At 56.5% G+C, this 26,183-nt stretch overlaps 10 protein-coding genes across 10 annotated transcripts; 4 read left to right on the top strand and 6 right to left on the bottom strand.

The window, feature by feature from the left end:
* The first annotated feature begins 270 nt into the window (after positions 1–270).
* N657DRAFT_620446 (uncharacterized protein) lies at positions 271–3,025 on the top strand. Its single transcript, XM_062790589.1, has 4 exons — positions 271–474; positions 567–629; positions 702–1,475; positions 1,533–3,025. Exons 1-4 carry the CDS (start codon positions 463–465, stop codon positions 2,691–2,693), a joined length of 2,010 nt encoding a protein of 669 aa, XP_062646338.1. The 5' UTR covers positions 271–462; the 3' UTR covers positions 2,694–3,025.
* A 633-nt stretch (positions 3,026–3,658) lies between these two features.
* N657DRAFT_672436 (uncharacterized protein) lies at positions 3,659–4,697 on the bottom strand (the record flags this gene model as incomplete). Its single annotated transcript, XM_062795640.1, has 4 exons — positions 3,659–3,816; positions 3,907–4,139; positions 4,302–4,551; positions 4,631–4,697. The coding sequence occupies 4 exons, from the start codon at positions 4,695–4,697 to the stop codon at positions 3,659–3,661; spliced, it is 708 nt and encodes a 235-aa protein (XP_062646337.1).
* A 258-nt stretch (positions 4,698–4,955) lies between these two features.
* Positions 4,956–6,903, top strand: N657DRAFT_646274 (mitochondrial carrier). Its single transcript, XM_062793090.1, has 6 exons — positions 4,956–5,302; positions 5,361–5,398; positions 5,495–5,784; positions 5,856–6,033; positions 6,099–6,353; positions 6,443–6,903. Exons 1-6 carry the CDS (start codon positions 5,239–5,241, stop codon positions 6,530–6,532), a joined length of 915 nt encoding a protein of 304 aa, XP_062646336.1. The 5' UTR covers positions 4,956–5,238; the 3' UTR covers positions 6,533–6,903.
* Positions 6,904–7,124: 221 nt separating this feature from the next.
* Positions 7,125–10,333, bottom strand: N657DRAFT_620440 (uncharacterized protein). The gene is made up of 2 exons (XM_062790588.1): positions 9,762–10,333; positions 7,125–9,703 (listed from the first exon to the last, which is right to left on the bottom strand). Exons 1-2 carry the CDS (start codon positions 9,955–9,957, stop codon positions 7,368–7,370), a joined length of 2,532 nt encoding a protein of 843 aa, XP_062646335.1. The 5' UTR covers positions 9,958–10,333; the 3' UTR covers positions 7,125–7,367.
* On the bottom strand, positions 10,049–10,860 carry N657DRAFT_467443 (uncharacterized protein). Its single transcript, XM_062787519.1, has one exon. The coding sequence runs from the start codon at positions 10,600–10,602 to the stop codon at positions 10,141–10,143; it is 462 nt and encodes a 153-aa protein (XP_062646334.1). The 5' UTR covers positions 10,603–10,860; the 3' UTR covers positions 10,049–10,140.
* Positions 10,861–11,841: 981 nt separating this feature from the next.
* N657DRAFT_467440 (uncharacterized protein) lies at positions 11,842–13,506 on the bottom strand. Its single transcript, XM_062787518.1, has 2 exons — positions 12,445–13,506; positions 11,842–12,388 (listed from the first exon to the last, which is right to left on the bottom strand). Exons 1-2 carry the CDS (start codon positions 13,356–13,358, stop codon positions 12,037–12,039), a joined length of 1,266 nt encoding a protein of 421 aa, XP_062646333.1. The 5' UTR covers positions 13,359–13,506; the 3' UTR covers positions 11,842–12,036.
* A 2,598-nt stretch (positions 13,507–16,104) lies between these two features.
* N657DRAFT_467455 (uncharacterized protein) lies at positions 16,105–16,710 on the bottom strand. Its single transcript, XM_062787520.1, has one exon. The coding sequence runs from the start codon at positions 16,551–16,553 to the stop codon at positions 16,236–16,238; it is 318 nt and encodes a 105-aa protein (XP_062646332.1). The 5' UTR covers positions 16,554–16,710; the 3' UTR covers positions 16,105–16,235.
* A 676-nt stretch (positions 16,711–17,386) lies between these two features.
* Positions 17,387–19,516, bottom strand: N657DRAFT_467435 (uncharacterized protein). Its single transcript, XM_062787517.1, has 2 exons — positions 19,244–19,516; positions 17,387–19,137 (listed from the first exon to the last, which is right to left on the bottom strand). The coding sequence occupies exons 1-2, from the start codon at positions 19,422–19,424 to the stop codon at positions 17,642–17,644; spliced, it is 1,677 nt and encodes a 558-aa protein (XP_062646331.1). The 5' UTR covers positions 19,425–19,516; the 3' UTR covers positions 17,387–17,641.
* A 497-nt stretch (positions 19,517–20,013) lies between these two features.
* On the top strand, positions 20,014–21,584 carry N657DRAFT_620435 (uncharacterized protein). The gene is made up of 3 exons (XM_062790587.1): positions 20,014–20,722; positions 20,778–20,968; positions 21,025–21,584. Exons 1-3 carry the CDS (start codon positions 20,102–20,104, stop codon positions 21,434–21,436), a joined length of 1,224 nt encoding a protein of 407 aa, XP_062646330.1. The 5' UTR covers positions 20,014–20,101; the 3' UTR covers positions 21,437–21,584.
* An 820-nt stretch (positions 21,585–22,404) lies between these two features.
* Positions 22,405–25,789, top strand: N657DRAFT_681566 (uncharacterized protein; the record flags this gene model as incomplete). Its single annotated transcript, XM_062796399.1, has 2 exons — positions 22,405–22,753; positions 22,821–25,789. The coding sequence occupies 2 exons, from the start codon at positions 22,405–22,407 to the stop codon at positions 25,787–25,789; spliced, it is 3,318 nt and encodes a 1,105-aa protein (XP_062646329.1).
* Between the last annotated feature and the right edge of the window lie 394 nt (positions 25,790–26,183).

Here is a 26,183-nt window from a genome sequence, read left to right as displayed (position 1 = left end):
TTGGATGATGGGAGCCTGGAAAAGTTTTATTTATTTGTTCTACACCTTGGATGTCCCAGGATCGCGCGATCAGCGGTTCCTGTTTGCATTCGTCGTTGACACAGCAGTACTTGCCGGACCCTGAATGGCTGCGTCCAGAGTCTGATTAGCTCCTCCCTCAGCAAATCCAGTCATGCCACACTGACGCACTGCATGCAATTGGCCAAATCCTCCTCCTGGAGCTGCCCCGCGCCGACCGCCCAATTTTGCCTTTCGAATGTGACTCCAGCAGCCTGCGACTCGAAAATATCAAACCCCGTCTCCGTTCCCCACCAAACCACCGTTTCCTTCCGGCGCTGCACCTTGCATCACCGCCGGGCTACTTCAATGACTATCCGGTAGCAATTGTGACAGCTCTAGAGATAGTGAGAGGATCTCTAGACGCTAATTCTCGACAATCTACGCGCTGTTTCCAAACCCGCGATGATGCTCGTCGTACGTCGCCCTCCGCGTTTTCCCCGTCGCATGTCGCCGCGCGCGACTTGCCGTACTGTCCAGACTCAATCAAGCTAACGTTTTCTCTTCAGACGAAACCGGTCGCAGAGCTGTGCGCTCTGCTCATTGACGAGTTACATGGCGAACTCCCTTCCGTATGTGCTTCCCTTCTGCAGACGAAGCTGTGTGCCCTGCTGGCTGTTACACAGACTAACCACGCGCTGCAGAGAATATTCGCGACGCTCCTCAGCAAAGGCCGATCGACTCTACCTCAACTCTCCCAGTACACCTCAATGACCCTGCGCCAGCTTCGCCATGGCGTTGCCGTCCTCCTCCAGCACAACCTGCTCTTTTACCATCTCGATCCGGGCACAGAGTTCGCCTTTTACGAAGCGAATGCCGAGCACGCCTACAACCTCGTTCGCACTGGCAAGATCCTCGAGATGATCGACACCTCTTTTGGCGCGCCGGCGAAGGACGTCATGCAGAGCCTCCTGCTCTCTGGCCAGACGAGGATATCAGACTTGGTAGCCGCATACCAGGACAAGATTGAGCAGGCGACCAAGGCCGGGGGGATTGTCGGGGATGAGGATGATTTCGGTGCTGAGACGAACGGCGTGAATGGGGATTCTCATCCGGCCAAGAATACTGGACCCCAGGTCAAGAGTACGGCCCACCTCAACTCAATCATCTGCCGGTTAGTCGAGGCTGAGGTGATTGACGTTGTCCATCCGAAGACGTTCGAGAGTTCGCACGATGTCCTGAAAACGGTCGAAAAGGAGGCCATGGACAAGCATTTCCCTGCCGGCATCAAGGGCAACAAGGCCAAGATCGAGTTGCAGGAGAGGATCGCCGAGGGCCTCCGCAAGGTCCGTGACGAGTGCAAGTCGCTGAAGCGCAAACTGGAACAGAATGGCTCGGCAGCAAAGAGACGGAAGCTTTTCACGGGCGTGGGTATGACGAACGGTACCTACGAGGAGGATATCGACCCTGCGTTGGACGTGAGTGAATCTGATAAATCGTCAGACGTGCGAAATGCGGTACTGACTTTTCCCCAGCCGAAACAAGTCATCAGGATAAACTACGAAAAGTGCCTCGTTGACTTGCGAAACCGCCGCCTTGTCCAGTTCGCAACCGACATCTTCGGGGAGACCACGGCCTATGTGTACGGCGTGCTCTTGAAGCTGCTTACCAAGGACTTACCCCGTTGCCGCTCGGATCCCGCCATGGATGTCGGAGAAGACAAGGACGACGACGATGAGAAGGGCCGGCGGTCTGTCACGACCGACCAAATCCTCGACAACCTCAAGACATCCGTGGACCTCTCTCTTGGGATAGGGAAAGCAGAAAAGCGACAGATATCGTCTGCAGCCGCCGAGAAGGTTGAGCTGTACCCCCCAAAAAAGAAAGTCTTGATTGCGGAAGCCGAAGTAGACGGCGAAGCGAGCCCTGACGAGGACGAAGACGACAGTGACTCCAGCGAGGAGTCGGACTACGACTCGGATTACAAAGCCCCGACGACGAACGGGGTCAACGGCACACACGGCACCAAAGTGAAGTTCGATGAGTCGGCAGCCCCCAAAGAGAGGCGGCTAGACCGGCCAACCCAGCTTCGACAACACCTTCTTCTACTATCCGAGAGCAGGCAGCACTTTGTACGGCACTGCGGCCCGAACGAATGGACGGTTGATTTTGTGCCGCTGATCAACGCCCTGCGCGAGGCCGAGCTCGACTCTGTCATCGAGCGGACGTCAGGCCGGCAGGGCCTGCGCCTGGTGCGCATCCTCCGCGCCAAGGGCAAGCTGGACGAGAAGGCGCTCCCCAACGTGGCCCTGATGCGCAAGCCCGAGCTGCAGCAAAAGATGCTCGAGATGCAGACGGCCGGGTTTGTGCACGTGCAGGAGGTACCGCGCGACCTAAAGGCTGACGTGAAGAAGTCGTTTTTCCTGTGGTTCTGCGACGTCGACCGCTCGCTCAACCGGCTGCTGGACACGAGCTACAAGACCATGTTGCACTGCATGCAGGTGCTCGAGGCGCTGCGGCAGAAGGAGCGCGACGTGCTCGAGACGACCAAGCGGACGGATGTCCGCGGCCGCGAGAAGGATACCATGCGCAAGGAGTACTACGAGCGGTATTCGAGGTTCCTCGAGTGCGAAAGGAAGCTGTTTGCGCAGGTCATGCGGCTGGATGATTTCGTTTCGGTGCTGAGGGACTTCTAAGGGGTGCTCCAACCTCTGATAATATAATGGCATGCTAGTCACCTTCATGGTGGACTTAGGCGAAAAGTCATATTGCATTGGCGGCGTAACTCTGGCTTGGTTTGGGAACAAAATGTCGCATCTGTTCGTTGCATTTGGCTGGCGTTTTCTCGGAGGTTTTCTTGTTTTTCTAGTATCATCTCGAATAGACTGACAGGAGGCAGGAAATACTTCGTTTACGGAGCCAGATGACGCCGGCTTATAGCCGCTGCTTTGCTGTTGTATCCAAGAAAGTTATGGCAGATAGAAATTGCATGAGCCATGCGCAAGAAGCAGACACAGTCACTTCGCTGCACCGCTGTCCACAGTCGAAATTTCCTGATCGTAGTTCGGTAGTTTAAGGTTCCTTCCTCAAGCGGCAATACATACAACGAGGCAAGTTCAATACCTACTAGAATGCGAGGCTCAAGAGGCTGGTTGGACATGGCGGATCCGACAGCCTGGCGAGGTCGCCGCCCTGCGTGCGGCAGGCGGCGACGGTGGTATCTCGACTTGTGTCGGGTGTTGATGTCAACCGAACGTCTGGCGTCCTAGTTACCCAACTTAGGCGTGGGTTAAACCTTTTTCCAGATACAAAACCCTTCCGGTCCGCCGCTCGAACATGTTGCTCGCCATTACCTACATCTGAACCCAACGCGTCCACCGACGAGCTCATACTGGCCGACGCCGTTCTCCTTCTCCCTCAGAAACTAAGGCCTCTCTCCGCCCCGCAAGGATGACCACTGCGTCACCGGGTCGCGAGCCGTACGACCCGAGCAGGTATCAGTGTCCCAATTCTGCGACCCGGAAACACCATTTCGCGAGCCAACTATGCTAGTCGAGTGATGAATTGGCGGGTGCAGGCCTCGGCGATTAGCTCAGCGCCGTTTCTCCCGTCCTCGTCCTCCGGCAAGGAGAACCGTCTCTGTGCGAGGACGGGAGAAGCATCAGGAGGACCTGGTCGTCGGCGGCGCGGGAGTACAGGGCCCAGAGGCGGGAGACCCACGGCCCCGGTAGTCGGACACGTCCTCCTCGATGACATCGGCGGCGCCAAACAGCTCATGCCGGAGCCCCTTCGGCGGCGCGAAGTGCCGTCTTCCATACCCTGTCACAGACGTCGGGGGACGTGTTCAGAGCCGTGGGAAACGGGCCCTGTCAAGTGTCAGGATCAAGTGTAAGTCGGTCGGGAACGGACCCGTCACGGTTTGCAGCCTCCTGAGCCGCAATCCGCGAATAGTCAGCGTCATGGCTGGTTTGTCCCAAGCGACCGCTGGGAACTGGTTGCCGCTGATGCGGCATAGGTTGGTCCTTGGGGAAGCCGTCAGGCGCCTCGATCGAGACTTGGGAAGGGTCCAGCGTTCAACGGCGGGATGTCTGCATGCGCTGCTGGGAGTGATGGCTTCGGTTGCCGTTGAGTATCCTAAGGCTCTGCTTCTTGGTGTTCATGGCGGTGAGTTTCATTGTACTTTTCATCTATCTCGAGTACTGTTGTTAGCACCTTAGCTGTTGAGCTTGGAGCAGTAGATATTTACTTGCAAAGCTGCTTCAACCAAGCTCAAGTCCCGGACTCCTTGATAACAAAATACCTACCCACATGCCTCGGTCGACTCGCCTAGCCGGCTCTTGAGCCAGTCGACCCAAAGGATGCGATACAATCCGTAGTGTATGCTCTTACCGCAGGTAGCGCAGGGCTTCTTCCAGATTCGCCGTGACGCTGACCCGGTTGACGTCGGTGAGGATCTCTCGTCCCTCCTGTCGTTGGCATCGCCCCAAGAGTACGAGAGAGCCTCCGAGACGGGATTGTCGTCGTGGTCGACATGCTCGATTCGGCACTTATTCTCTCAGCGGCCATCGTTTGTCGATAAGGCATCTCAGCTGAGTGAAAACATGGATGGGTAATGTCCTGCTCCTACACGTACTTTGTAGCACTGACGAACTGCCAAGGCAAGCTCCGAAGAGTAGGTTAATCCCCGTTGGGGTGTTCATTTAGCACTAAGGTATGGATTACACCTATCGCCCATCTTGGAGCTGTTCAAAGCAGTCTTGCAACCAGATCTTAGCATTTCAAAAGTATCAGAGATGAGGTGAGTAATGAGGCAGTTACACCATCTTATGCGTGCTCCATCTTGCATTTGTTGTTCTATAGGGCGGGAAGTGAGGTGAGGAAGTTGGACCCTTCGGACCCACTCACGGTCAAGAATCGATAAGACCCAGGAACCGCGAACTCAGCAGGGTTCAGGCATCGCGGGTCCCCGCTCTCGGAGCTGCGATTAGCGGGCCCCAGAATTTTTTTTGGCGACGAGTCGGGCGGTGACAAGGGCCCGAGAATAAGTCGGACGACATTCTCATTGCTCCTTTCCAAAGTCGTTCAAGAACAATTGTCCACTCCGTTCGCTCCGTTGTAGAGTCCCGTGCCGTCGGCTTTGCCTTGTTTGGGTCAATTCAAGCGTGCTGTCCCTATCTCGCTTGGAGTCTCGGTCCTCGGTCCTTGGTTTTAGACATATAAATAAAAACTACACACGGCAAGATGTCTCCTCCGATGGCTGCCGCGCGGGAGAAGGAGTCAAATCTGGCGAGGTTGTTGGGGTCTGGTATGTTGAATTGGTTGTCTTTCTTGAACTCAATGGGTTGCTGACTTGTGCCTAACAGGCTCCGCCGGTATCGCCGAGCTGGCCATCTTTCATCCCGTGCGTTCTCCCGCCCGATTGCGATTCCGGATGTCCCGATAGTTATGCAGGTGTGGAGGAGGAAATCAAGGCGCTGACGACGTTGTGATGGGACAGGTCGATACCATTGCGAAGCGCCTTATGAGCAACGAGGGCAAGGTCGGCACCCTGTCGCAGCTCAACACGGTCATCTTCAAGGACAAGGCCAGCGCCCCGCTCGCGAGGAAATTCGTCTCGCTGTTCCCCGGTCTCGGGTACGCCGCCGGCTACAAGGTGCTGCAGCGGATATACAAGTACGGCGGCCAGCCCGTGGCCCGCGACTTCCTCAACACCCACTACGGCAAGGACTTCGAAAGCGCCTTCGGCAAGAAGACGGGCAAGGCCATTTTGCACTCGACCGCCGGAAGGTGAGGTTCAGGAGTTGAAGTGAGTGGAATAGGAATCCTGAATAAGGGACTGACAAAGGGAATGACTCCAGTCTAATCGGCATTGGCGAGATCATTCTTCTACCGCTCGACGTCCTCAAGATCAAGCGCCAGACCAACCCGGAGGCCTTCCGTGGCCGGGGCGTTTTCAAGATTATCAAGGACGAGGGTTTCGGGCTGTACCGCGGCTGGGGTTGGACGGCGGCGAGAAACGCCCCGGGATCGTTCGCAGTATGTTCCTTCATGCTCTCTGCCGTGCGCCCAGATTACAGCAACGTTAACTAATACTGGGTCAGCTCTTCGGCGGCTCGGCCTTCGCCAAAGAATTCCTCTTCAAGCTGCAGGACTACAACAAGGCAAGCTGGTACCAAAACTTTGTCGCTTCCATCGCGGGCGCTTCGGCGTCCCTGGTCGTCTCGGCCCCGCTCGACGTCATCAAGACGCGCATCCAGAACCGCAACTTTGAGAACCCCGAGAGCGGCTTCCGCATCCTGACCAACATGGCCCGGAACGAGGGCGCCACGGCCTTCTTCAAGGGACTCGTTCCCAAGGTTAGTCGACCACCACCATCGTTCCTCCTTGTTTTTCACCGCGGAGGTGAACGAGGACGTGATAAGCTGACATCATAATAAATTTTCAGCTCCTGATGACCGGCCCCAAGCTCGTCTTCTCCTTCTGGCTTGCGCAGACATTAATCCCAGCTTTTGACTCAGCCTTTGCTAGGAAGTGAGCTGTCGGGATCAGTCACAGATATCAGCAGCAGCAGCAGCAGCAGCCATGGCAGATGAGCAACGAAACTGGGTTAAAAGAGAGAGTTTCTGCCACCTTGGGGCAGACACAGTGTACAGTAACATCCAGGCGAAAGACGTGTGGTGGTCGGAAGTGACATATTGTTTTCGGCGTTGTGGGCGGGAAACAAACGAACCGTCAAACGCAGCGACGGCCGGCGGGTGGATGGATAGAGAGCTCGTTATGGTGTTGCTGGCGGCGTATTTGATTAGCAACCGGAGCGAGCGAGGGACTTGCGTCGATCGGCTTTGTTAAGATATTGGAAAAGCTAGACCGGTTTTATTATTAGATTAGAGTATTCTCTTCTCCCCATGTGTGTGGTTTGGCGGTACATGTTTGCGATTAATGCTTTTTGATTTGAAATGGAGGGCTGGGAGAGGTACCTGACTTCAATCCATCCCTACGGTATATACCATGTAGATGCGATTTCAGTGTCAAACAATCCTGCTTGGGCGTTATGTGATGAAGGCACAAAGTGATATTGGCTGCTCATCGCGGCAGGGCCAGCACCAAAGGGAGAAGTGTGATGACAAGGTGTACTTCATTACGACTGTTCTTCGCTCACTGACTCGATAGTCGCCTTATGAATGACGAGAACTTCGCTAAGGATGGTGAGATAGTCAATCACCGCATAACCAGATGAAGCCCAATCCGCCGTAACACCAAATACTAAACTAAAGCAAACCAAATGCTCTCACGGGCCATCTAACCATACCCCCATAATGCTGAACCCTACAGCTAGCAAGTAACCAAACCCAAACGCACCACCGCTAAAGTCACGACGAAACAAGCCCTTCCTTCGCATCCCATCGTACCACCTCCAGCCTCCCCGTCCAATGAAAATGCGGCGGCCCCAACTTCGCCTCCTCCTCCCCATCCTCCTTGCCCTTGCCTTGCGTCTCCTCCCTCGCTCGTCTGCAAGCCTCCGCGTACGCCCTCCTAGTCCAGTCTCTGTATGCCCTAATCGCGGCAATGACATCCTTCATGCCCCGTATGTCGGCACGGGTCGGTTTGGGGGGATAGAAAACGAGGTACCCGCTTGGCCTTCGTTCTCCGTCCGGGTTGATGCCGGTGAGAGGGTTATTATGCAAGATGGCGTCCCACGCCGCGGAGAAGATGATCTCCTTCTCCGGCACGCCGGCAGCGACATGGCACGGCGTGGCGGGCACGGGGTTGACCTGGAGCTGGCCAGAGTTGAAGCGGACGAGCTGCATGTATTCGCGCACGGCAGGCGTAGGGTTCCGGCGTGAGCCTGGGCCTGGACCGACCCAGATGCCGCGGGTGACGGGTGAAGACTCCCATTCCCAGGTGTGGGATAGGTACTGTGGCACTGGTTCTGGTGCGGGAGGGCGGGATGTTTCAGTCGACGGCGGAGGAGGAGGTGTTGGTAAGTCAGGTCGGGCCGACTGATTGGTTGTGTTCCCGGATTCTGAGACTGGGGGTGGTTGAGTCACTGCGGATACCGTCTTTGAACTTGATGATGGCTTGGAGGTTGATGGCGACGACGACCAGGTCGAATCAAAGAAGCTGAACTGCTTGCTGGAATCGTCCATAACCGCTGCAGCGTCGAAATCAAGGTCGCCGCCAGAGAGGTTGTGCCCAAACACTTCAAGCGGATTAAGCTCAAACTCCAAGCGGATATGGCGCAAGCCGAGCAGTGTCGCCGGACCACGGCGACCCTCGGTCTTGACATCCTGGATAGCCCGCTCCTGCATCGACGCCAACTTCAGGAGGTTGATCAGTTTCTCAATCAGTGGGCCCGTCGAGTACCTTGGGATATTGGTCAGGGTGAGCGACTGCAGCCTGGGGTTCATGTCTGGGACGAATGCCTCGGGATATGCGAGTTCCGCCCGCGGGAGCACTTGTGTCTCAACCATCCACCACTTCGCCATGGGCGACAGCCCGTGCCCGGCAAGCTCGAGTGACAGCAGCTGCGTAACGAGCGAGTGATGGATACGCAGCACCTGCAGGTTTGCTGAGAAGACGGGACGGAAGACGTGCGCCCAGCCGAGTGTGCCCGACAGTTTCGCCTTGGAGAGCCAGGAGAGATAAATTCCGTTATGCTGGTTAAACGCTAAGGAGTCACACTCAAGGTGCCGCAGCTGCCCTGGAGACGACCTGATCATCTTGGCCAGACCGGAGGCCGAGATGTTGTTCCCGTTCAGGTGCAGATGGGTGATGCCATGATGGCCGTGACAAATACTTGAGGCCAGCACGTTTTTCAATAGCGGGCTATGGAAGCCGACTCTGCCAGATAACAGGGTCTTGATAGCATCCGGCGAGTCAGGACGTATCTTGCTTCCACCACTTAGGCGGCGGCTGACGGACCGAAGATTTCCATCCTCAGCATGTTCTGTGTAGGAAGGAGCATCGGCGAAATGTCTGAGAGGGTGACTAAAAGTAGCGCTCCAACTCGACTCGCTGACGAAGCGAAACTCCCCAAACGACTCGCTGCCCTCCATTCCATGAACGAGTCGGCCTTCAATGTCTGGATTGCCTGTTCCCGATATCTGCGGTGGAAAGGAGAAAGCACTCATGACCCCAACAATGCTATCGGTGAGCTTATTTCTGCTCAGATCCACACTCCACAGCTGCTTCCTGAAGACCGCGAAGAGCGCAATCCCAGTGAGATAGTCCACCTCCCTCCCCCGAGCCTTGAAAATGCGCAGACTGGGCAGGTTCTTTGAATTGAGGGTTTCGTCGAAAAGAGGGGTCTTCAGAGAGCCAGGCATGTCAGAGACATCCAGGTACACGAGATTTTTCAAGTAGCTGGAAGAAAAGTAAGAAGCCGGCAGCTCCACCTGGCATCGTGAGATGCTCAGGAGTAACGGGGGCTCGGCAGATAACAGCCGGTCGAAGCTCGCCCGGTTCGTCGGCGATTGGGGCTCCAGACCGGGATAGCTATCCAGAAGAATGCACCTCGACTGAGGGAAGGTACAGGCAATGTCCGAGAGCAGGGTCGAGAGGGGCCTCGTGGGGAGCAGAGACAGAAAGGGATAAGTGGGGTCCGCAACGAGGCGTCTTGTATCCAAGGAGCGGACGAAGGAGGGCAGACTGCTGGTTGCTGGGATTCGAGAGGCATGGCCCAGGAGGTTGAGAAGGCTCTGGGGATCTACACGGCGGTCAGACCGCACAAGTACGATGGAATGAGTGAAGTCAGGAATACCAACCAGGACTGGGTTTGAGCAGGCAGATAACAGTGATGGGGTCATTCCAGAGGCGCCGCGCGAACTGGTGGTAGAAGCGCTTCGACACAACGCAGAGGCTCGCATACTGCTGTATTGGGATGTAGGGCGCGACAAGGTCCAACCAGTCTGGTGATGTTGTGGCATCCTCGTACGATGGCAGCAGGCCGGAGCTGTCCATTGCTTCGGACAACGACAGTCCCGTCTAGCAATATTAGGCTCCTGTTGGGTGCATGTCATATGACGGATCGGTCTGTGGCTGCTGCAGCGATGGCGGTATTCGGCAGGTTGTTCGGACCGGCAGTGTATCGGGCATGTCTATTGTACCAGGAACGCGCATTTGATGTGTCAAGTCCGAGTCAACCTAATCCGGGGCCAGCTGGGGGTCGCATCTGGAAGCCACCGTTGACTTCCACGTTGCCCATTTGTTGACCATCCAATGACTGCTGTCTTGGATGACATGAGGCGGAAACGGCGTCGATCGCAGACTCGGCACCTGCATTAACAATTCAAGATAACAAGAGCACTGCCGCGGGCATGGTAATCCTTGTCCCTCGATAATGCAAGCCCGCCGAGGCCGCACCATTCTAGCGCCCCGGTTTAGCGACACCTTGGTGGGGTCCCATGCTGACCGTAACCGGGAGATCGACAAATCACTGTGTGGTGTAAGTGACGGCAATCCAAACCAGGGTCTTCTCGTCACATCTCGGAAAACTGCCGCATTTTCAGAACTCCATGTCAGAGCAGTGGGAATTCTCACGTCATGACGGGCCGATATCTCACCAAAATGCGGGGTTACCGGCCAGGACGATAATCTCCGGAGCATGCTTTCTCAAGATGCTGAGCAGCACCGCGCAGATCTAGATGCGATGCAGCGTATTGCAGCTCCTTCATGTGACTGCAAGCCAGGCGTGGGTTAATCTCACCGAGTGCTTCCATCTCCGGGCCATGGCGTTGGCCGGCTCGGAGTCAATGGCATCAGCACGAACTGGTGTTTTAGTCGAGGCGGGGTTAATTTGATAGTCCGCCAGAGGGAATGTCAGCCCAGAAGTGCCGGTTGCCGAGTGTCCAAGTTCGAAAATCCCCCCGTTTTGCTCAGAGGCACTTACAACAGGGGAGTGTCCCAGACCGGGACCGGGTAACGAGGAAAGAGAACACTGGAACAAACTTCCCCAAGTGATGAGTATAGTCAGGTGCGGAGAGACGCCATCTTGCGTTAGTCTTTGATTTCCATGAGCAGAAAGTACCTAAGCTGAAAGCAATGAGGCAGCATATGGTCCGCCTGGAACGGCCCAGTCCATCCCATTTCACCTGAATCCTTGCGCAAGTCTCCATGCACCTGCATGCCTACTACACTATTCAAGAAAGGCTGCTTGCCACACACACTCTCAGTCAATCGGAGATCCTTGGAGCCCCTTCCACATCAGGAAACAAAGCACCGTGCGGGACATCATCCTCCAGCAGGACCGTTCAGTCGACAGAGGGCCATCCTCCCCTCTGACTGGGTATCGAGAGGCGCACGCCTGGCATTTACTGTGCCCTACTCAGACACGGACTGTCGTCATCGTTGGCCCCGCATTTGTCTTCCGTGAGATGTGTGTGTGTAGGACAGAGATATGTGTAACGTAAAACAGTCTTTGATGGCCTTCGTGTCAGTCGGGTTCAGCTTTCAGCATGATCACAGTAAACACACATGCAAGCTGTCCTGACACTTGGGGGAAAGCATCGAGACAGGGAGCTGCAAAATCTCAGGGAATTTGTCTCGCCTAGGCACCCGCGCCATGCCTGGGGTGAGACATCCGGCCATGACAAAGAGGCGGGTTCGCGGATTGTCACACCAACGTCCAACATGAATAAGGAACTGGGACATGCGTTTTGAGGTTCTGTAGCTTTGTCGCAGCTCTTGCAGCGAGGGCAACACCAACCTCGACAGATCTGAGCAGTCCACAATCCATCAAGCCGAGGTGTTTGGCAGACACACACGAGTGTATATCGAGGTTTTGTTTTGTATTGGGCTTGGAGCTCTACTAGCAGCCAGCCTGAGTACTATGAATGCATCAATCATCACTATGTTTTGCCAGCCCATTCCGGCTTTTCAGTTTGAGAGAGACAGCCTGACAGTACATTACCCATGACCAACCTTCCAACCAGGGCGAGTCTATGTCGAACACACTAACTCCGTTCATATCCCGTATCATTCCCATGTACCTGTTCAACCGAATAACCCACATTAGAAATCACCTGTTACAGAGGGTCGTTCTTATCCAGTCATCGTGATCGTGTGCCGGGCTCCATGTCCAACGCCCAAGCGCCGATACCCATTTCCATCCAACCTGTCCATACCCATTGATGCAGCTGAGTTAGAGCGCTTCTTGGGCTTCGTGCCCTTTCGCTTCTGATGGATTCTTTTCATCACCTCTTGATATTCCAGCACCGCGCCTTCGAAATATTGAACCCGCGGCTTGTTCCCGCCCGTTGTGGGTCTCTCCTGTATGTGCAACTTGAGATGGGAGCGCCAATTATCCTCCCGGTTGGTCTTGTGCGGGCACCAGTTGCAGTAAAGAACTTTCTCTGCCTCCGTGTCGTATTTATTGCCCTCCGAGTCGTGTTTTCTGTGAGGACGAATAGTTAGCGAGGATCGGGCCCATGTTTGTGAAGCTACACTTACGTTTTCACGTGCCGCACCATGTGCTCCTTCCTGAGATAGACCTTCTTGCATCCAAAAATGCACTTGAATGTCCCGCGACGCGACACACTGGTCAGGGGCGATTCACCATCCTTCGGTACTGCCACGCGAGTCTTCCTTTCTCTCTTGATCCGTACGTGCATGCTGGTTGGGCTGGCTGGCGACCACTGCTCGACTTGTTGCCGAAGTGCAGTCGTCCTCTGCCGAGCCCCCGCGAGCAGGGCCCGTCTCCTGGAAGTAGTCGCTGACACGTCTTCCATCGCATCGTCCTCCGAGCTGGGCGCCCTCTTGGAACGAGAGTCGTTGCTGTTGACACTCTTAGGAGATTCTCGATCGAGGCTGATGGGACTATTCGGGTACGTCCACTGGGAGACTGCGTTCGGCGAGCGGTCAAGCCGGGTCACGGCAGAAGGAGCCGAGATGAGACTCTGAGAACCGAGCTGGCTGACGAGATAGTCCATGGTCTGTGAAGGTGCCAGTTGACTACCGGGCGTGCTAAGCGCTTGGCCCGTGAAGCCAAGCTGTCTGGTGGGCGTGGCGGGGAAAACATGATAGGCAGAATCAGAGAAACTGTCGGACATAGGCGTCATAGGTAAGCGCGTATATGTCGTCGATGGAGGCGGAGTAAGACCAAGATCAAACGGAACCGGGTCCACGGATGAAGCGAACGAAGAACCGAAGTTGAAGGAACCCGAGAAAGAGGGAGTTGACTGGTCAGAGCTTGGCGTAAGAGGACCGTAGCTTGAGGGGGCGTAGGCTGAATCAGACGGCGCGTAGAATGAACCATCGATGCCGGCCGTGTAGCCTGCTGTCGGCAGGGTGTTGAAGTCGAAGCCTCCAACATCGTCGGAGAGCTCCAAGGAAACGTGCCACGTAGGGAGTCCGTGATACGTCATCTTGGCCTAAGCTTAGGTGCCGCGATTTCTTCAGACAGGAAGACGGGATGGGATGTCCACTTCGCCCTGAGGGGAGGAAGGAATGGAAGAGCAGCTAGATAAGTATCCAGGAGCTTGACATATCGCCAGGAACCTGAATCACCCTTGAACACGAAAGACGGGACACTGCTAAAAGGGGAAATGGCCTCGCTAGTAAGGTATGAGGGGCATACTGGAATGCCGCGGCTCAACTCGCCGAGCGAAGGGGCGAGTTTTAAAAAGGATCGCCTGCCGGCCTGCCCCCACCATACGATCCTTCACATAACAAGACAGGTTTGAGATCTCCAGGGCAGCGGGGAAACGACCGTGCGGAAAGTGACACGGCCGTCGAGATGGATGTACTGTGGTTTGTCGTTCCTGACCCTGGACCGCTGCAGCACTGCCGCACACGCAGGAACCAGCAGGGGCCCACACTCATAGCATCCATACAGGACGGGCGCCCCGCTTGGGGTGCAAACGTGAGGAGGCCTGAAATGTTGTGCAGGACCCAAACGAGCCCGAAAAAGCCAGCCGACTATGCCGAAGCGGGTAACTTGCCTTGACAGCAAACTGGTGAAGTCGGAGGGGCCGTGGGCAGAGACACTGCGCACCCATGGAGATTCCGACTCCGGGAACAAAAGGAAACCGCGCAGATCTGTCGAGAGCACAGTCTGGGGCCGCGCTCCACCATCTCTGCGCTCGCGCCATATCTCCTCTGTATGGCCGACTCCCTGGAATGGCGATAGCACGCAGGAGGGATGCGACTTTGCTGACCTCATCCTCGCGTCTCGTGTGCGGAGCTGAGACTGCGCCGGCCACTGGCAACACTGAAGCGATGTGCGTGCTCAGTCAACTCGACTTCAAGAGCGCAAGCTGAAGCATAATTAGAGCAAAACCTGGATTAGCAGGGCATTTCCGTTGTAGAGGTTTCCCCCGGCCCTTACTTGGACTCTCTCCCTCTCTCGAAAAAAAAAAAAAACAAAACCGAACATCAAGAGCTTGCCGGCGGCCCAAAAGGGAAAAGAAAAGAAGGGCATTCGGGACTTGGAAGCGAGAAACTGGTGATTAGATCGGGGGCAATGACGGGTCGGCCCGGTCTGCGGTGAGTGACAGAAAGGGAAGAGCTCGAGTGGTGGACTTGAGATTCGGGCAACTCAGCGGGGAAGGGATCTCGCAGCCGGAGTTTGTGTGTTCCAGCAGGGTTGCTGTAAGTCGGTTGTCGAAGGGAAGCGTCGTCGGGTCCGGTGACAGTGGAAGAGGGGACTCACTTTGGAGATCGAACCTTGGCGAACCTTGCATCTCTTACCGTAGCTGGGGCTGACAGGGCTTGTTGCCGCTAACGAAAAGCGGACACCTTGTACTATTGAATACGTTTTGTGGTACGATGTTACATCCATCCTCAACCTTATCTCAACGTCGGCCGGACTTGACACTGTCCTCGATGCGGCTTAACGGACATCTGCGTGTCGTGCTTTCCCAGCAGCATTCTCACCATTCAGTCGCAGTTGCCTGCTGGTTACTATGCCTGCTTCAACCTAAGTTACCTACAGGTATGAGCACCTAACTCTCTAGGAGGCCAAGCGGGGACAACCTGGAGTGCGGATGTGTAGATCGAACAAACAACACCTCTTTCGATCACTGCGCCGCCATGAGAGTCTGGCGCGGCTGGCGACGATGCTCGCATGTGGTTTGCGTCTCTGTCAGCCTTTTTGATGCACTTCCGCACGTCTCGCTTGCATCGCATCGGAAGTGCCCTGATAGAGCACATTTCCACGGACAGCAACGACCCTGGCAATTTCCTACTTCCTCGTCTGTCTCGAATTCACTGATCAATCCTGGAACTGCCCATCGCACTTCTAGCGGTGGTGTTCCCCCTGGGCTGATCCAAACGGATTAGCGGGAAACCGAGTACCCAGGGCCAGTCCAGCAATATGTCCACCCGCATTGTAAGGTGCCTCGATCTTCTAACCTTCCCACTTCGAGGAAGCGTTGAGACACCGCCCCATTGTCCCCGTCGCTGTCCATTCTTTTGGACTCTCTCACAGGAGCCGCCACTCAAGAACTAGCGCACTGGCGCTTCCACCCTTCCCCGCATGCACCAGTGTCATTTGTGCTCTTCATCGACATTCGACCTCAAATCATGAGCTCCGCGCCATGGTCTTCCGTTGCAGAGCAGTGGTCTTTACTCCTCTTGTGATCAGGCAAAGTCGCGGAGGACTCCACGAGGGCAAACAACCCCTCCGGCAGTTCTCGTCAGCGGCCAGATTCTATCACACCTCCATGATGTTCGTCGATAATGGCACCAGAAACAAACTCGTTGCCTTCGGTTTAACTCCGAACGAACCTGCGGCGACTGACCCGGAACCGAAATCCCATCTTTGCGCCCGTGTTCTTGCGTGGAGCCGGCTTCGCACCGCCGCGGTTACACAACATGCACATTGCCAACCCGGGAATACAATCAATAGCTTTGGCAAATTTTTTTTGCCCAATGACATGCACGATTGAGAGGACATGGACGGTCTATTCTTGGAACCTATCTTCAGGAGCGGAGGGCATCAAAAGGTGCGCAGTGAGTTCGATTATACCCAGCACCGCATTTCGCGGTTTCACAACACATCAGACACAACCGGCTGAAGCTAACAACGGGGAGCAGCATTCTTGTAATGCTTTGACCGGTAACTGCTCCGGCTTGTGCTGCCCTCCGAGCTTCAGCGCCCTAAGAGATAATTTGAGGCTGACGCTGGTCAATCACAAAGCCCGATACCTTGAGATCATGTCTCTTGGACTCGACCCCGTTCTCCTTGAATCGTTTGCTTCCTTGAAACCATGCACTTGTCTGTCCGGAGAAGAGTGAATACCTTACACGGGCTCAGAATTCGCAAACAACCTCAGGTGAGCCATGATCCGATCGGGCATGCGCGTTATCCACATGTGGTATGGACGGAGGACCCCAGCCCCAGACTCGTCCGGAGTATCAACGATTATTTCAATGAGGCCCACGCCGTTCACTTCTTGCCAGAGTGGGACATACCTATCGACTTGCACATTTGGCAGAGCAACCCAAACTATTAAATACGGCCAGCAAACTCGATCCTTCCATTTTCGAAGGCGGCATGTTCGGATGAAAGATCTGCCAGGCGTTGCCCAACCAGTTTGTAGAAGTTCTGCGCTCCCCATTTTCAACGACCACCGCCAAGTGGCCTAACAGTCAATGGCGATGGTCGCCCCGGGGCTTTGGTTGGTGATTCTCTAGGTCAAGACCGAGAGGTTACCAGTCCGACTCCAAGCCCCGTCGCTCCCGCCCCCGAGTTTCGTAGCCGGCTATCCCTCTTCGCCCGGCGAACAGGGTTAGCCGGTGGTTTTTACAACTTTTTCTCCTTTGCTCATTTGCAAGCCAACAGAAATTGTCCCGAATGACACGAGTCACCCGCCTGGGCTTGTTTTACGGCATCCAAGCCTCCAAGGTTCATGACAGGCACACGCGACATTTTCAGCCAAAGAAGGGCCTTACGTCCATCTCAACCTCGACCAATCCAAGACGGTGAGTGGCACACTCACCGTGTCGTCATGATTGCGCCTTTCATGGTCTTCCTCGTTATTACTCCATGGCATTCATGGGAAAACAGGGCAGTTTTCAGAAGGCTACAGCGCCACTGGGGGACGAGACTGCACTTGGACCGCCCCCTACGGAGATGCCGTGCCCGTCACAAACATCTCACAAGAGCTGCAAGTGCGCAAAAATTGACGTCAATGTGATTAGCGTCCATGATCTATCCAGACCACTACGCTATCCTAGATGATGGCGATATTCTGCGTTTCTTTTCCCGACGCTGCAGCCATTCTCAGCAGGGCCGAGAAGGCGGCAGAGATAATTTTGGGTGCGGCGACAGCTTCTGAAGCAATCAAGCACTAGGGTTCCTGCATGCGCACACAGCCTCAGAAGCGGGACTCCCGCAAGTCAGGCACGCCGCACCTATATGTGTACAAGGTCGAGTTCTTGTAACTGTCTGCACTTTGCTCGCCCGAGGGTCGGCCCCGGAGATCGCCGGATCGACTGAACGACAACACGAGGACGCGTATTCCAGCGATTGACTCTGGGGTTGCTCAGCCGGTATCATTCAGTTTTGGTCGTCATCCTCGCCATCATCGTCTACCTCGTCATCGTCCCCAAGAGCGTCCAGCTCCTGCTCGGTCGCCTCGAGGCCTGAAGACGACATGAACTTCTCGTCCTTTGCTTCAGCTGCAGTGCACACTCGTCAGCCTTTTTACCCTTGAAAGTCAAAAACAGATACCAGCACCAAGCAGGTGTCAAGTCCAAGAGTTTGCAAAATCGTAACCAAGAAATCCAAAAAAAAAGGGGTAAACTCACTCCTAGCCTCCACAAGCAAGTTCTCCTGCACCTCGCACTCAGTCAAAACGCACCCCTCGCCAATCTCGCTCCTCTTGCCCAGAATACACTTGGTCAGCTTGCAATTGCGACTCACAACCGCGCCGTCCATGAGTAGACATTGCAACAGCTTGGCGCCCTCGCCGATCTGGCAGTTGGCGCCCACCACACACTCCTTGATCGATGTCTTTTCCTGGACGGTCACGTTGTCCGCCACCAGGCAGTCCTGTTTCGTGATGGTCGTGCGCGGCTTGACGCCCTCCGGGTAGGCCACCTTGCGCGCGTGCGCGAAGGGGGAGGCCGGGTTCTCGGGCCCCGTCTCTTCGAGCGAGGGCAGCTTGGCGAGCTGGAGGGAGATTTGGAGGAGGAGTTGGGCCGTGTCGACGCGCCGGATTAGGGGGGCTGCTTCGGTTGTTGGGTGGATGTAGGCCAGCATTGATGGGACGGCGGGTGGTTCGGTGGGAGGGGACGGAGGGTGTTCGTCGCTGTTCTCTGAATGGTTATCATCACCGCCGGCCTCGGAGGAGACCGCCGAGCTGGACGCCGCGGCTGCACTGGAGTCGGCGCTGAGTGTGCGGGTGCTGGTGGTGGCATTGTGGTCTCCCGGGCTTGATTGGCCGTGGCTTTTTGCCTTGTTGGTGCCCGGCTGACGGAGGACCTTGTCTAGTCCTAGCTTGGTAGAGAGACCCTTTTGCCAGCCTGCCTTGGCCCACCATCCGATGACGTCCTCGCCGATGGTCTCGAGCCGCTCGTTCTCCTTGATGAATTGCATGACCCAATGCGGGAAGATGTAAATGTGGGCGTCGCGGTGGGTGGTAAGCATCCGGACACGAGGATGCTGGCGTAAGAGCCCGTGACGGATAGGAAACCCCTCCTTTTCCTCGAGGAGATCCTTGAGAGAGTCTGTTGGCATGGAGTAGACGACCTTTTCCATGTGAGGGAACAAAGATTCCTTTGCAGGCAGAATCGAAGACGACAGCAGTGGCACGGTAGCCACAAAATCCGTCTCCTCGCCCTTGACAGGGATTGCTGTCTTGGTCTGATACCAGACACCCAAGCCGCCGCTGCGGTGGCCACCGGATTCCGAATCGCCGACAAGGTCGTCGAGGCTAGCCGACTTGACCATCCATGCTTGCAGCAGCTTCTCTGCGCCCAGCTCGCAGACGAGGTCACATGGGAGAACCAAGAAGTCTGATGTTACGACTTCTTGCAGCTCTGGAAGACGGAGAATTTCGGCCGTTCCCGTGTTTTGGTCTAGGTCCTTCGGTGCTAGGAGGTCAGGCCTCGGAAAGGGAAGGCTGGTGAGATATGGGTTTGTCTTTAGGGCCGTGTCGATCGCCTCTGCCGCTGAAGGCGGGCAGACGAGAGTGATGTCTGGGGACGTTAGTCAACAGGGCCCAAGAGGAGAGTTCATCTTGAAGACAAGACAAGGGAAACGAATGTGACGTTGAACCCCTCAAGGTATGAGACGGCCACTTACTTGTTATCCCTGCCCGGTAGCAGAATTCGAGCGGATACCAAACCATGGGCCTGTTGGCAATTGGTAGAAGAGCCTTGGGGTTCTCATCGGGATTTGCTGTGAAGGTTGGAAATGAGCTGCCCGGGCCGCAGAGAATCAAGGCCTGGAGGGCCGGGGTCGCGATGCTGACTGCGTGTGGCATCGCGATGACAGGTTTGCCCCGCGATCGAGCAATTATAGAGAACTGTCGGGCCGCCGGGGGTCCACTAGGGGCATATGTCGATAAACCGTGCTGTCGTGGAGACTAGCTCAGAGTTGTTCACTCCTTTCGTATCGCGTTGTCTTCGTCCTTGGAACAAGCCTGCAAAGCGTCCGGCTTTCACTGACTCACTGAAAGTGTTCATGAAAGATCCACAATGGGAATCTCACATTCGAAGGTTGAGTGGTCCGTGCGTAGCACATGCGTCTGAACACTGCTTTCCGACAGAAAGAAGCAGAAAGCGGGGTGTGGTTGCAGTGAAACGGGGGTGCCGCTTTGTCTTGGTATCAACTCCTCGGCTGCTTGTTTTCCTTGCCCGGCCAACCACCAGCCTCGGTTTCTGGCCCGGAATGGAGCCTGGTTTGTCGGGAGCTGGGCACTCAACACCCGCTTCCCAGCCTCCGGCACCACCCACCAGCCACATGATTCCGGGCTTCTGTCTTATCCTGCCGAAAATCTGAACCTCAGACCTTGACGAACTGAAAACAAAGATTGGCCGATGGTGGTAGCTGCAGCTGCTTAATACTAGGTTGGGCCTGCGCAAGCCACAAGACAAATCAGCACCGCACCGCATCTCCCATCCATTGCCGGCAACGCAATGATCGATCGCTGCGCCGTCAATGTCGCCGCCGTATGAGTCGTCCCGTCGTCGCGGGGTATGGAGCCACTGGGTGCCCTTCGCCGTAACCGTTACGGTTGCCACGATCGGCGTCGCCGCCTGGGTATGGAGCCAGCGCAAGGATGACGACCCTGAGGACCCGGAGCAGGAGCAGGACCTCGACTATGAGAATGCCGACTATGGCGACAACCCTCCGTACGGCGCAAGCGGAGACGGCGCCGACCCCAAAGCCCCCGCGTTCGGTGGCGCGCAGTCCCGCTCCGGCGACGCCGCCTACGGATCAACACAGCTGCAGACAGAATCGTTGAGCTCAGGGTGGGCGACGTTGCGCCGCACTCCGAGCCCGCAGCAGTTCTTTGACAGCGCCAAGAGGACTGTCGCTGCGGGTATGACTGCCGCCGGCGCAGCTGTGGGAAGCGCCCTGGCAGCCATCAGGGAGGAAGACAAGGTGGCATATGCTGACCATGAGACCTGGTCCGAGGAGGCCGACGCCAAGAAGGACCGGGCTGTCGCGCCGTCTCAGAGCAAGGATGCCAGCAAGCGCCGGAAGAAGGTTGCGATCGTCGTTTCGGCTGATAGCCGCCTGGACAATATAGATGCCGGCGGGTTTCACGAGCACGCTGTAAGTGTTGAGTGGTACAAGTACACGTTGAGCGTGCGCTAACACCAAGGAACAGTCCATCCTCTCCCACATCCCCCGTCAACTGGATCACTCTAAAATCAAACTCTATGTGCTCATCTACGCGCCGAGCCTGAAGGACTCGGCATTGGATGCGTCTACGAACCTCCCGCCTCCCTCACTGAGCTCCTCATTTTCCAACATCGACCACCCCCAGGCCCAGACAAGCGAGGAGGCCAAGAGCCCTCTGTAAGCTACCTAGCACCTGAAGCTTGGCGGTTTTACTCAGCTGACACCATCTGCAGGGCTGGCCCAGCGTCCGCCGACCCGGCTTACAACGCCATCTACGCACAGGCCCAAGGGCTTGTCGAGAAGGACAGCATGATTCTCACCTTCACATCACCCAATGGACACTCATACATCCTGCGCCACATCCAGCCCGAGGTTGTCTATCTGCAGGAGTCGCTCGCCGGCGACAACGGCAGCGTCGTCGCGAACATACAGACGTGGCTCAGACATGACATGATCCTGGTGGTGGGCGCCGAGAGCGGCCACGGCGGGCTCGCGGACAGCGAGTCGGAGGCCGAGAAGCCCGGCAAGGAGAAGGAGCTCTGGTGGCACAGAGAGGACCGCGTCGGCAGAGGACGCGGCGTGGTGGTGGTGGACAGCGTGAGGGTCCAGGATGACTGGGCGCGGCGCGTGTTGGGCAAGGAGTAAAAAGAAGGACATGATGTCAGGATTACGAGCATGTTTTGGTTGGCGGCTATGATGGACTGATGGATTGATTCCCCCGATGTATCTCGATTTCTGTGTTATATTGTTAATAGCCTGAGATGAGCCGAGTTCCATGCTTCCTGGAAGAGTGACTGTGTTTGTAAGGCGAGCTCCTTCACTGGAGTTCAAGTTGTGTAATGCTTGCGGGCACATGGCACTTGAAGTGGAAGGCACATCGGGCGACGCTGTCTGCAAGTGCACGTTAGTCCGTACTAGATCAAGAGTGGGCTCCACAGTAATACCAATATTAGAGCCCAGGTATTCCGCAGAGAGCAGCGACTTAATCAGTGTCTCTCCCATTTCCCCTCTACTTTTATTCTTCTAAATTCCCGTCTTCACGTTGCCCTTTCCATCTCAGCACATTTCTTTTGGTCTCACGGCATCGCGCACGTGATGCTGCTCGCCTGCCAAGACGCCTCATTTCCGCCAAGCTTGACCTACTGAAACAGGCATCGGGTTGTCCACGGCGAACCCCACAAAGAGCCGAACCGTCATCATCCAAGACAACGGCACATCTAGAAACAGCCATCGCGCAGCGCGCAACGACATGCATGCCATCGAGAGGGAACCATCTGCGCTGGGATTCCCTCACCTTCTTTGACTTTCAGGCATGAGTTGATTAATGACGACAATTCGCGCTGCCTTGGACACGGTCGAGCCCAGCCTGTCTCCGAACCATCACCGCGCATCTTGCACCCGAACACCTGGCATACCATACTCCAGCAGCGCATCCATTCTCCCATCGAGATCCGAAGACCTTACACCGGGGTGCATCCACTCGCTTTGGTGCTGCCTAAGTCATTTACTGCCTCACACCAATCCGCCCTACAGCTGGAAGGAAGAACCGCCCAAATCAACCCGTCACTGCATAACTCGAAATTGCTGCGCCGGGCGGCAGCTGGCCCCGTCGAATGGCGCCCACTGTCGTCGCCGCGCCGGCGGTCCCCGCTGCCCCGGCTGCTACCAAGATCAAACGCCCCATTCCCCCAGGCATCCAAACCAACGGCGTTCCGACATCGCGCTCGTCGCCCTCGCCGTCAATGTCGGCCAAGCGCGCTCCCTCATCAGCGGGCGTCCGCCAGCCATCCAACCCGCCAACCGCTAACGGCACGACTCCGACATCCGCCCGTCCCCCAAACCGGCAGCGCAAGGATGGTTCTGGACAGGTATTAGGAAGGGGCCAAAGAACCGCTGGTCTCCGGTCCGCCAGCATTGCTCCAGATCTCTCGTCCTCCCATGCAACTGAACCGCCACCCTATGGTTCGTGCACCCCTTTCATTCCGATATTGCTTGACTCGCTTCGCGGACTGCTAATATCAAACTCCAGTGGTTACTGATAAACATATCCTCACGAAATTCGCCGGAAACCCACCTTCCCTCATTGTCCACCTGTACCAGACGCATTTCCGCTTCGACCTGCAGGAGGGCATGTTTCAGTACAACTCACCTATGCGATTATTCCTGGAACATCTAAGGTCCCGCACAGTTCCTCATGACCTGCTTGAGTACTTCACTCAGTGGGGTGTGCCATTTTACGATGGCTGTCTGATCGTGGAAGTGCGTGACCACAAGTCCGTGGCCCAGGCGAAGGACGTTGCGAGACCAACATCGGCATCGAGTAAAACGGTCCCCTTCTCGGTTCACAACTACAACCAATACATCACTCCCTCGCCCTACGTCCCCTATCCGAAGGAGAACCTCGCGGCGACCGGCACCGCTCCCGCAGCAGAGAAGACGGCTGATGAGAAGGACAAGGAAAACATGCCAGCTCCGAGCGCGCCTGCAGATGGACAGAAGGGCAAGGGTACCCCCAAGCCCAGGATATTCACCGTCGTTCTGCATCCCACGCAGCAATGTCTGGCTACCGATCTCCTCATCAAGGCCACCACGCCTCGTGGCGCGTCTGATCCTCGCGCCGATGGCACCGTTCCTCCAACCCCTCACGCTCCCGTGCCGCCAACCCCGACTGCGGCAAGCATGCCTCCGCCGGCAAAAAAACAGAAGCGGGAACGAATGGAGCTTGAGGCTAGTAATATCTACGAAGCGGAGGCCCAGATTTTGCTGGCCACCACGGCGCCTCTGGATCTGGAGCCAACCAAAAACGCCGAAGAAACTATAGCAAAGCTCGAAAAATTTGCGCACCCTGACCACTCACACAAGCCGCCCCAGCCAAAGACGCGGAAGAGAACGGTCGCCGAAATGGCCGCTGATCAGGCTCTGGCTGCGGGCCAAGAGCGTTATATGCTTACTATGGATGAGCGTCTTTCCTCCAAGGTGGCTGGTGCTCATACCGGTGGCAACGGCACTGACGGGGATGGCCAGGCTGGAGCGGCCGTTTGGGAGCCGAGGTTCGAGCGGTTCAAGCTCATCGCCGACATCAAGCGTGAACACGCGGAGAAGAAGGAGCAAGAGAAGATCAAGCAGGCCGAGATTGAACGGAAGTTTCAGCTGCAAAAACAGCAGCAGCAACAGCAACAGGAGGCCGCCATGCTCGCGGCAAGACAGGCCCAAGCCGACGTGGAACGGCAACGGAAGGAGCAAGCATTGCTCGAACAGCAGCGACAAGCCCAGAGACGGATGCAAGCAGCTCAGGCTCAAGCCCAGGTTCACCAAGCTCAGGCGCAGGCGCAGGCGCAGGCGCAAGCCCAAGCGCAGGCGCAAGCCCAAGCTCACGCGCAAGCCCAAGCGCACGCCCAGGCCCAGGCTCAGGCTCAGGCCCAGTCTCAAGCTCAAGCCCAAGCCCAAGCCCAAGCACACGCGCAGGCCCAGGCCCAAGCGCAACAAAATCCCAACGCTTCTGCCATGGGCACACCTCACGCCCACCCGGTGCATCACAGTCCTCTTCCGGCAGGTATGACAGGCGGTGTGCCGGTCAACATGGCGCAGCAACCACAACCACGTTTCCCTCAAGTTTCGCAAGCCCAGGTATCATCGCCAATCGTGCGGCAAAACACGCCGCAAACCGCGTCGTCCCCTATGGGCATGGCCGGGGTCGCTATGCAGCATTCCAACTCGAATATGGGGCAGGCGGGTAGCCCAGCAAGGCCGCCATCGGTGGTTCAGAACCATTCGATGGCCGCACCCATGGCGCCCAACATGTCCGCACGGGGCAGCCAGCAGAGCCACGCGGGAGGTACACCCAGGATGCCCAGCGCCACACCCAACATGGCACACGCGACCCCTATTACGCGGCCGCAGGTAATGCCGACTCCACGGATGACCCAAGCTAGTCCGCCTGGCGGCATGATGGCGGCCGCGCAGCAGTTGGGACACATGGTGATGACGCCGCAGGGAATGATGCAGGTGCCGAATGTCGGGGCCACCGCGGCCCAGATTGCGCAGCAGCAGCGAATGATGCAGCAGCAACAGCAGTTATTGCAGATGCAGCAGAACGGCATGATGAACAACGTGCCTGCCGTCCAGCATCAGCTCGCCCAGCAACGGTTGATGCAGCAACATCAGCAGCAGTTGCTGATGCAGCAGCGGGGAGGCCAGATGATGAACCAGCCGACGGCACAGCTGGCCGCGCAGTACTCGCAGCAGCTCAGCCAAATGCAACAGCAGGCAGCGCTTATGGGCCAGATGAACCCGATGCAAGCCGCCGCACAGCGTCAGTTTCTCGCTGCTCAGGCACATGCTGCACGGAACCAACAAAACATGAACGCTATGGGACCCAACGGCATGACGCCGGCTCAACTCGCTATGATGCAACAACTACACCTCGCCCAACAACAGCAGCACCAGCAACAACAGCAACAGCAACAACAGCAGCACCAGCAACATCAAGCAGCCGCAGCCGCCGTCGCCGCCCAGCAACAGCAGCAGCAACAGCAGGCACAACAACAGCAACAGCATGACGCCCAACAACATCAACAACAGGCACAGCAGCAGGCACAGCAGCAGGCGCAGCAGCAGGCGCAAGCGCAACAGCAAGCGCGAGCATCGGCCAGCATGCTCGGACTCAGCCAGCAACAGCAGCAGCAAATCCACAACCAGATCCAGAACCTCACGGGCGCCATCTTCTCCAAGCAGCTGCCGAATTTCCAGAAGGCTTTCCCCAGCGGCGTCATCCCCGAGGACGACCTCGCCCAGTTCAAGCGCAACTGCTTGATGCAGGCCCGGAACCATGTCCTCAGCCAGCTGAATCAGAGCCGGTTGGGAATGCAGGCTCAGCAAGCGCAGGCTCAAGCTCAAGCCCAGGCGCAGGTGGCTGCTATGCAACAGCAGCAACAGCAGCAGCAGCAGCAGATGAATGGGGTGAATGGTGGTGGGGGGATGATGGGGCAGGGAATGTAGGAGGGCCGTTACGCCCCCTCCCCGAGCTCACTACTGATACTAATCAACTCTTCATCTCCTTCGGTGTTACGACCCCCAAGCTGCGGTTATGGGATCTTTTCGAATGGCTGAGGGTCATTTGAGGTGTTGGAATCTTTTCTGTTGCTGCTGCTGCTTACTATCCTACACGCACGTTGCTGTTGTTGGTTGCTTTTTTTCGAGGGTGTAGGTACTGGGTGGCTTGGGACTGGAAGGAGGTGGGAAATGGGTCCTTGGGCTTCTCTTGGACTGGACTGATTCAGGGGGCCACTTTCTTTGGTGGTTCGTATGTGATGGGGATTTGATGCGTTTCTTCTCCGTTTTGGTTTTGGTTCCTTTTTGCGCCTGGCTGGTACGGTGAGGGAGCACGGTTGGG

This window comes from Parathielavia appendiculata (genome assembly GCF_033297405.1).
Source record: "Parathielavia appendiculata strain CBS 731.68 unplaced genomic scaffold N657scaffold_8, whole genome shotgun sequence".
Taxonomy (NCBI): Eukaryota; Fungi; Ascomycota; class Sordariomycetes; order Sordariales; family Chaetomiaceae; genus Parathielavia; species Parathielavia appendiculata.
This window is presented reverse-complemented; position numbering and strand designations above follow the sequence as displayed.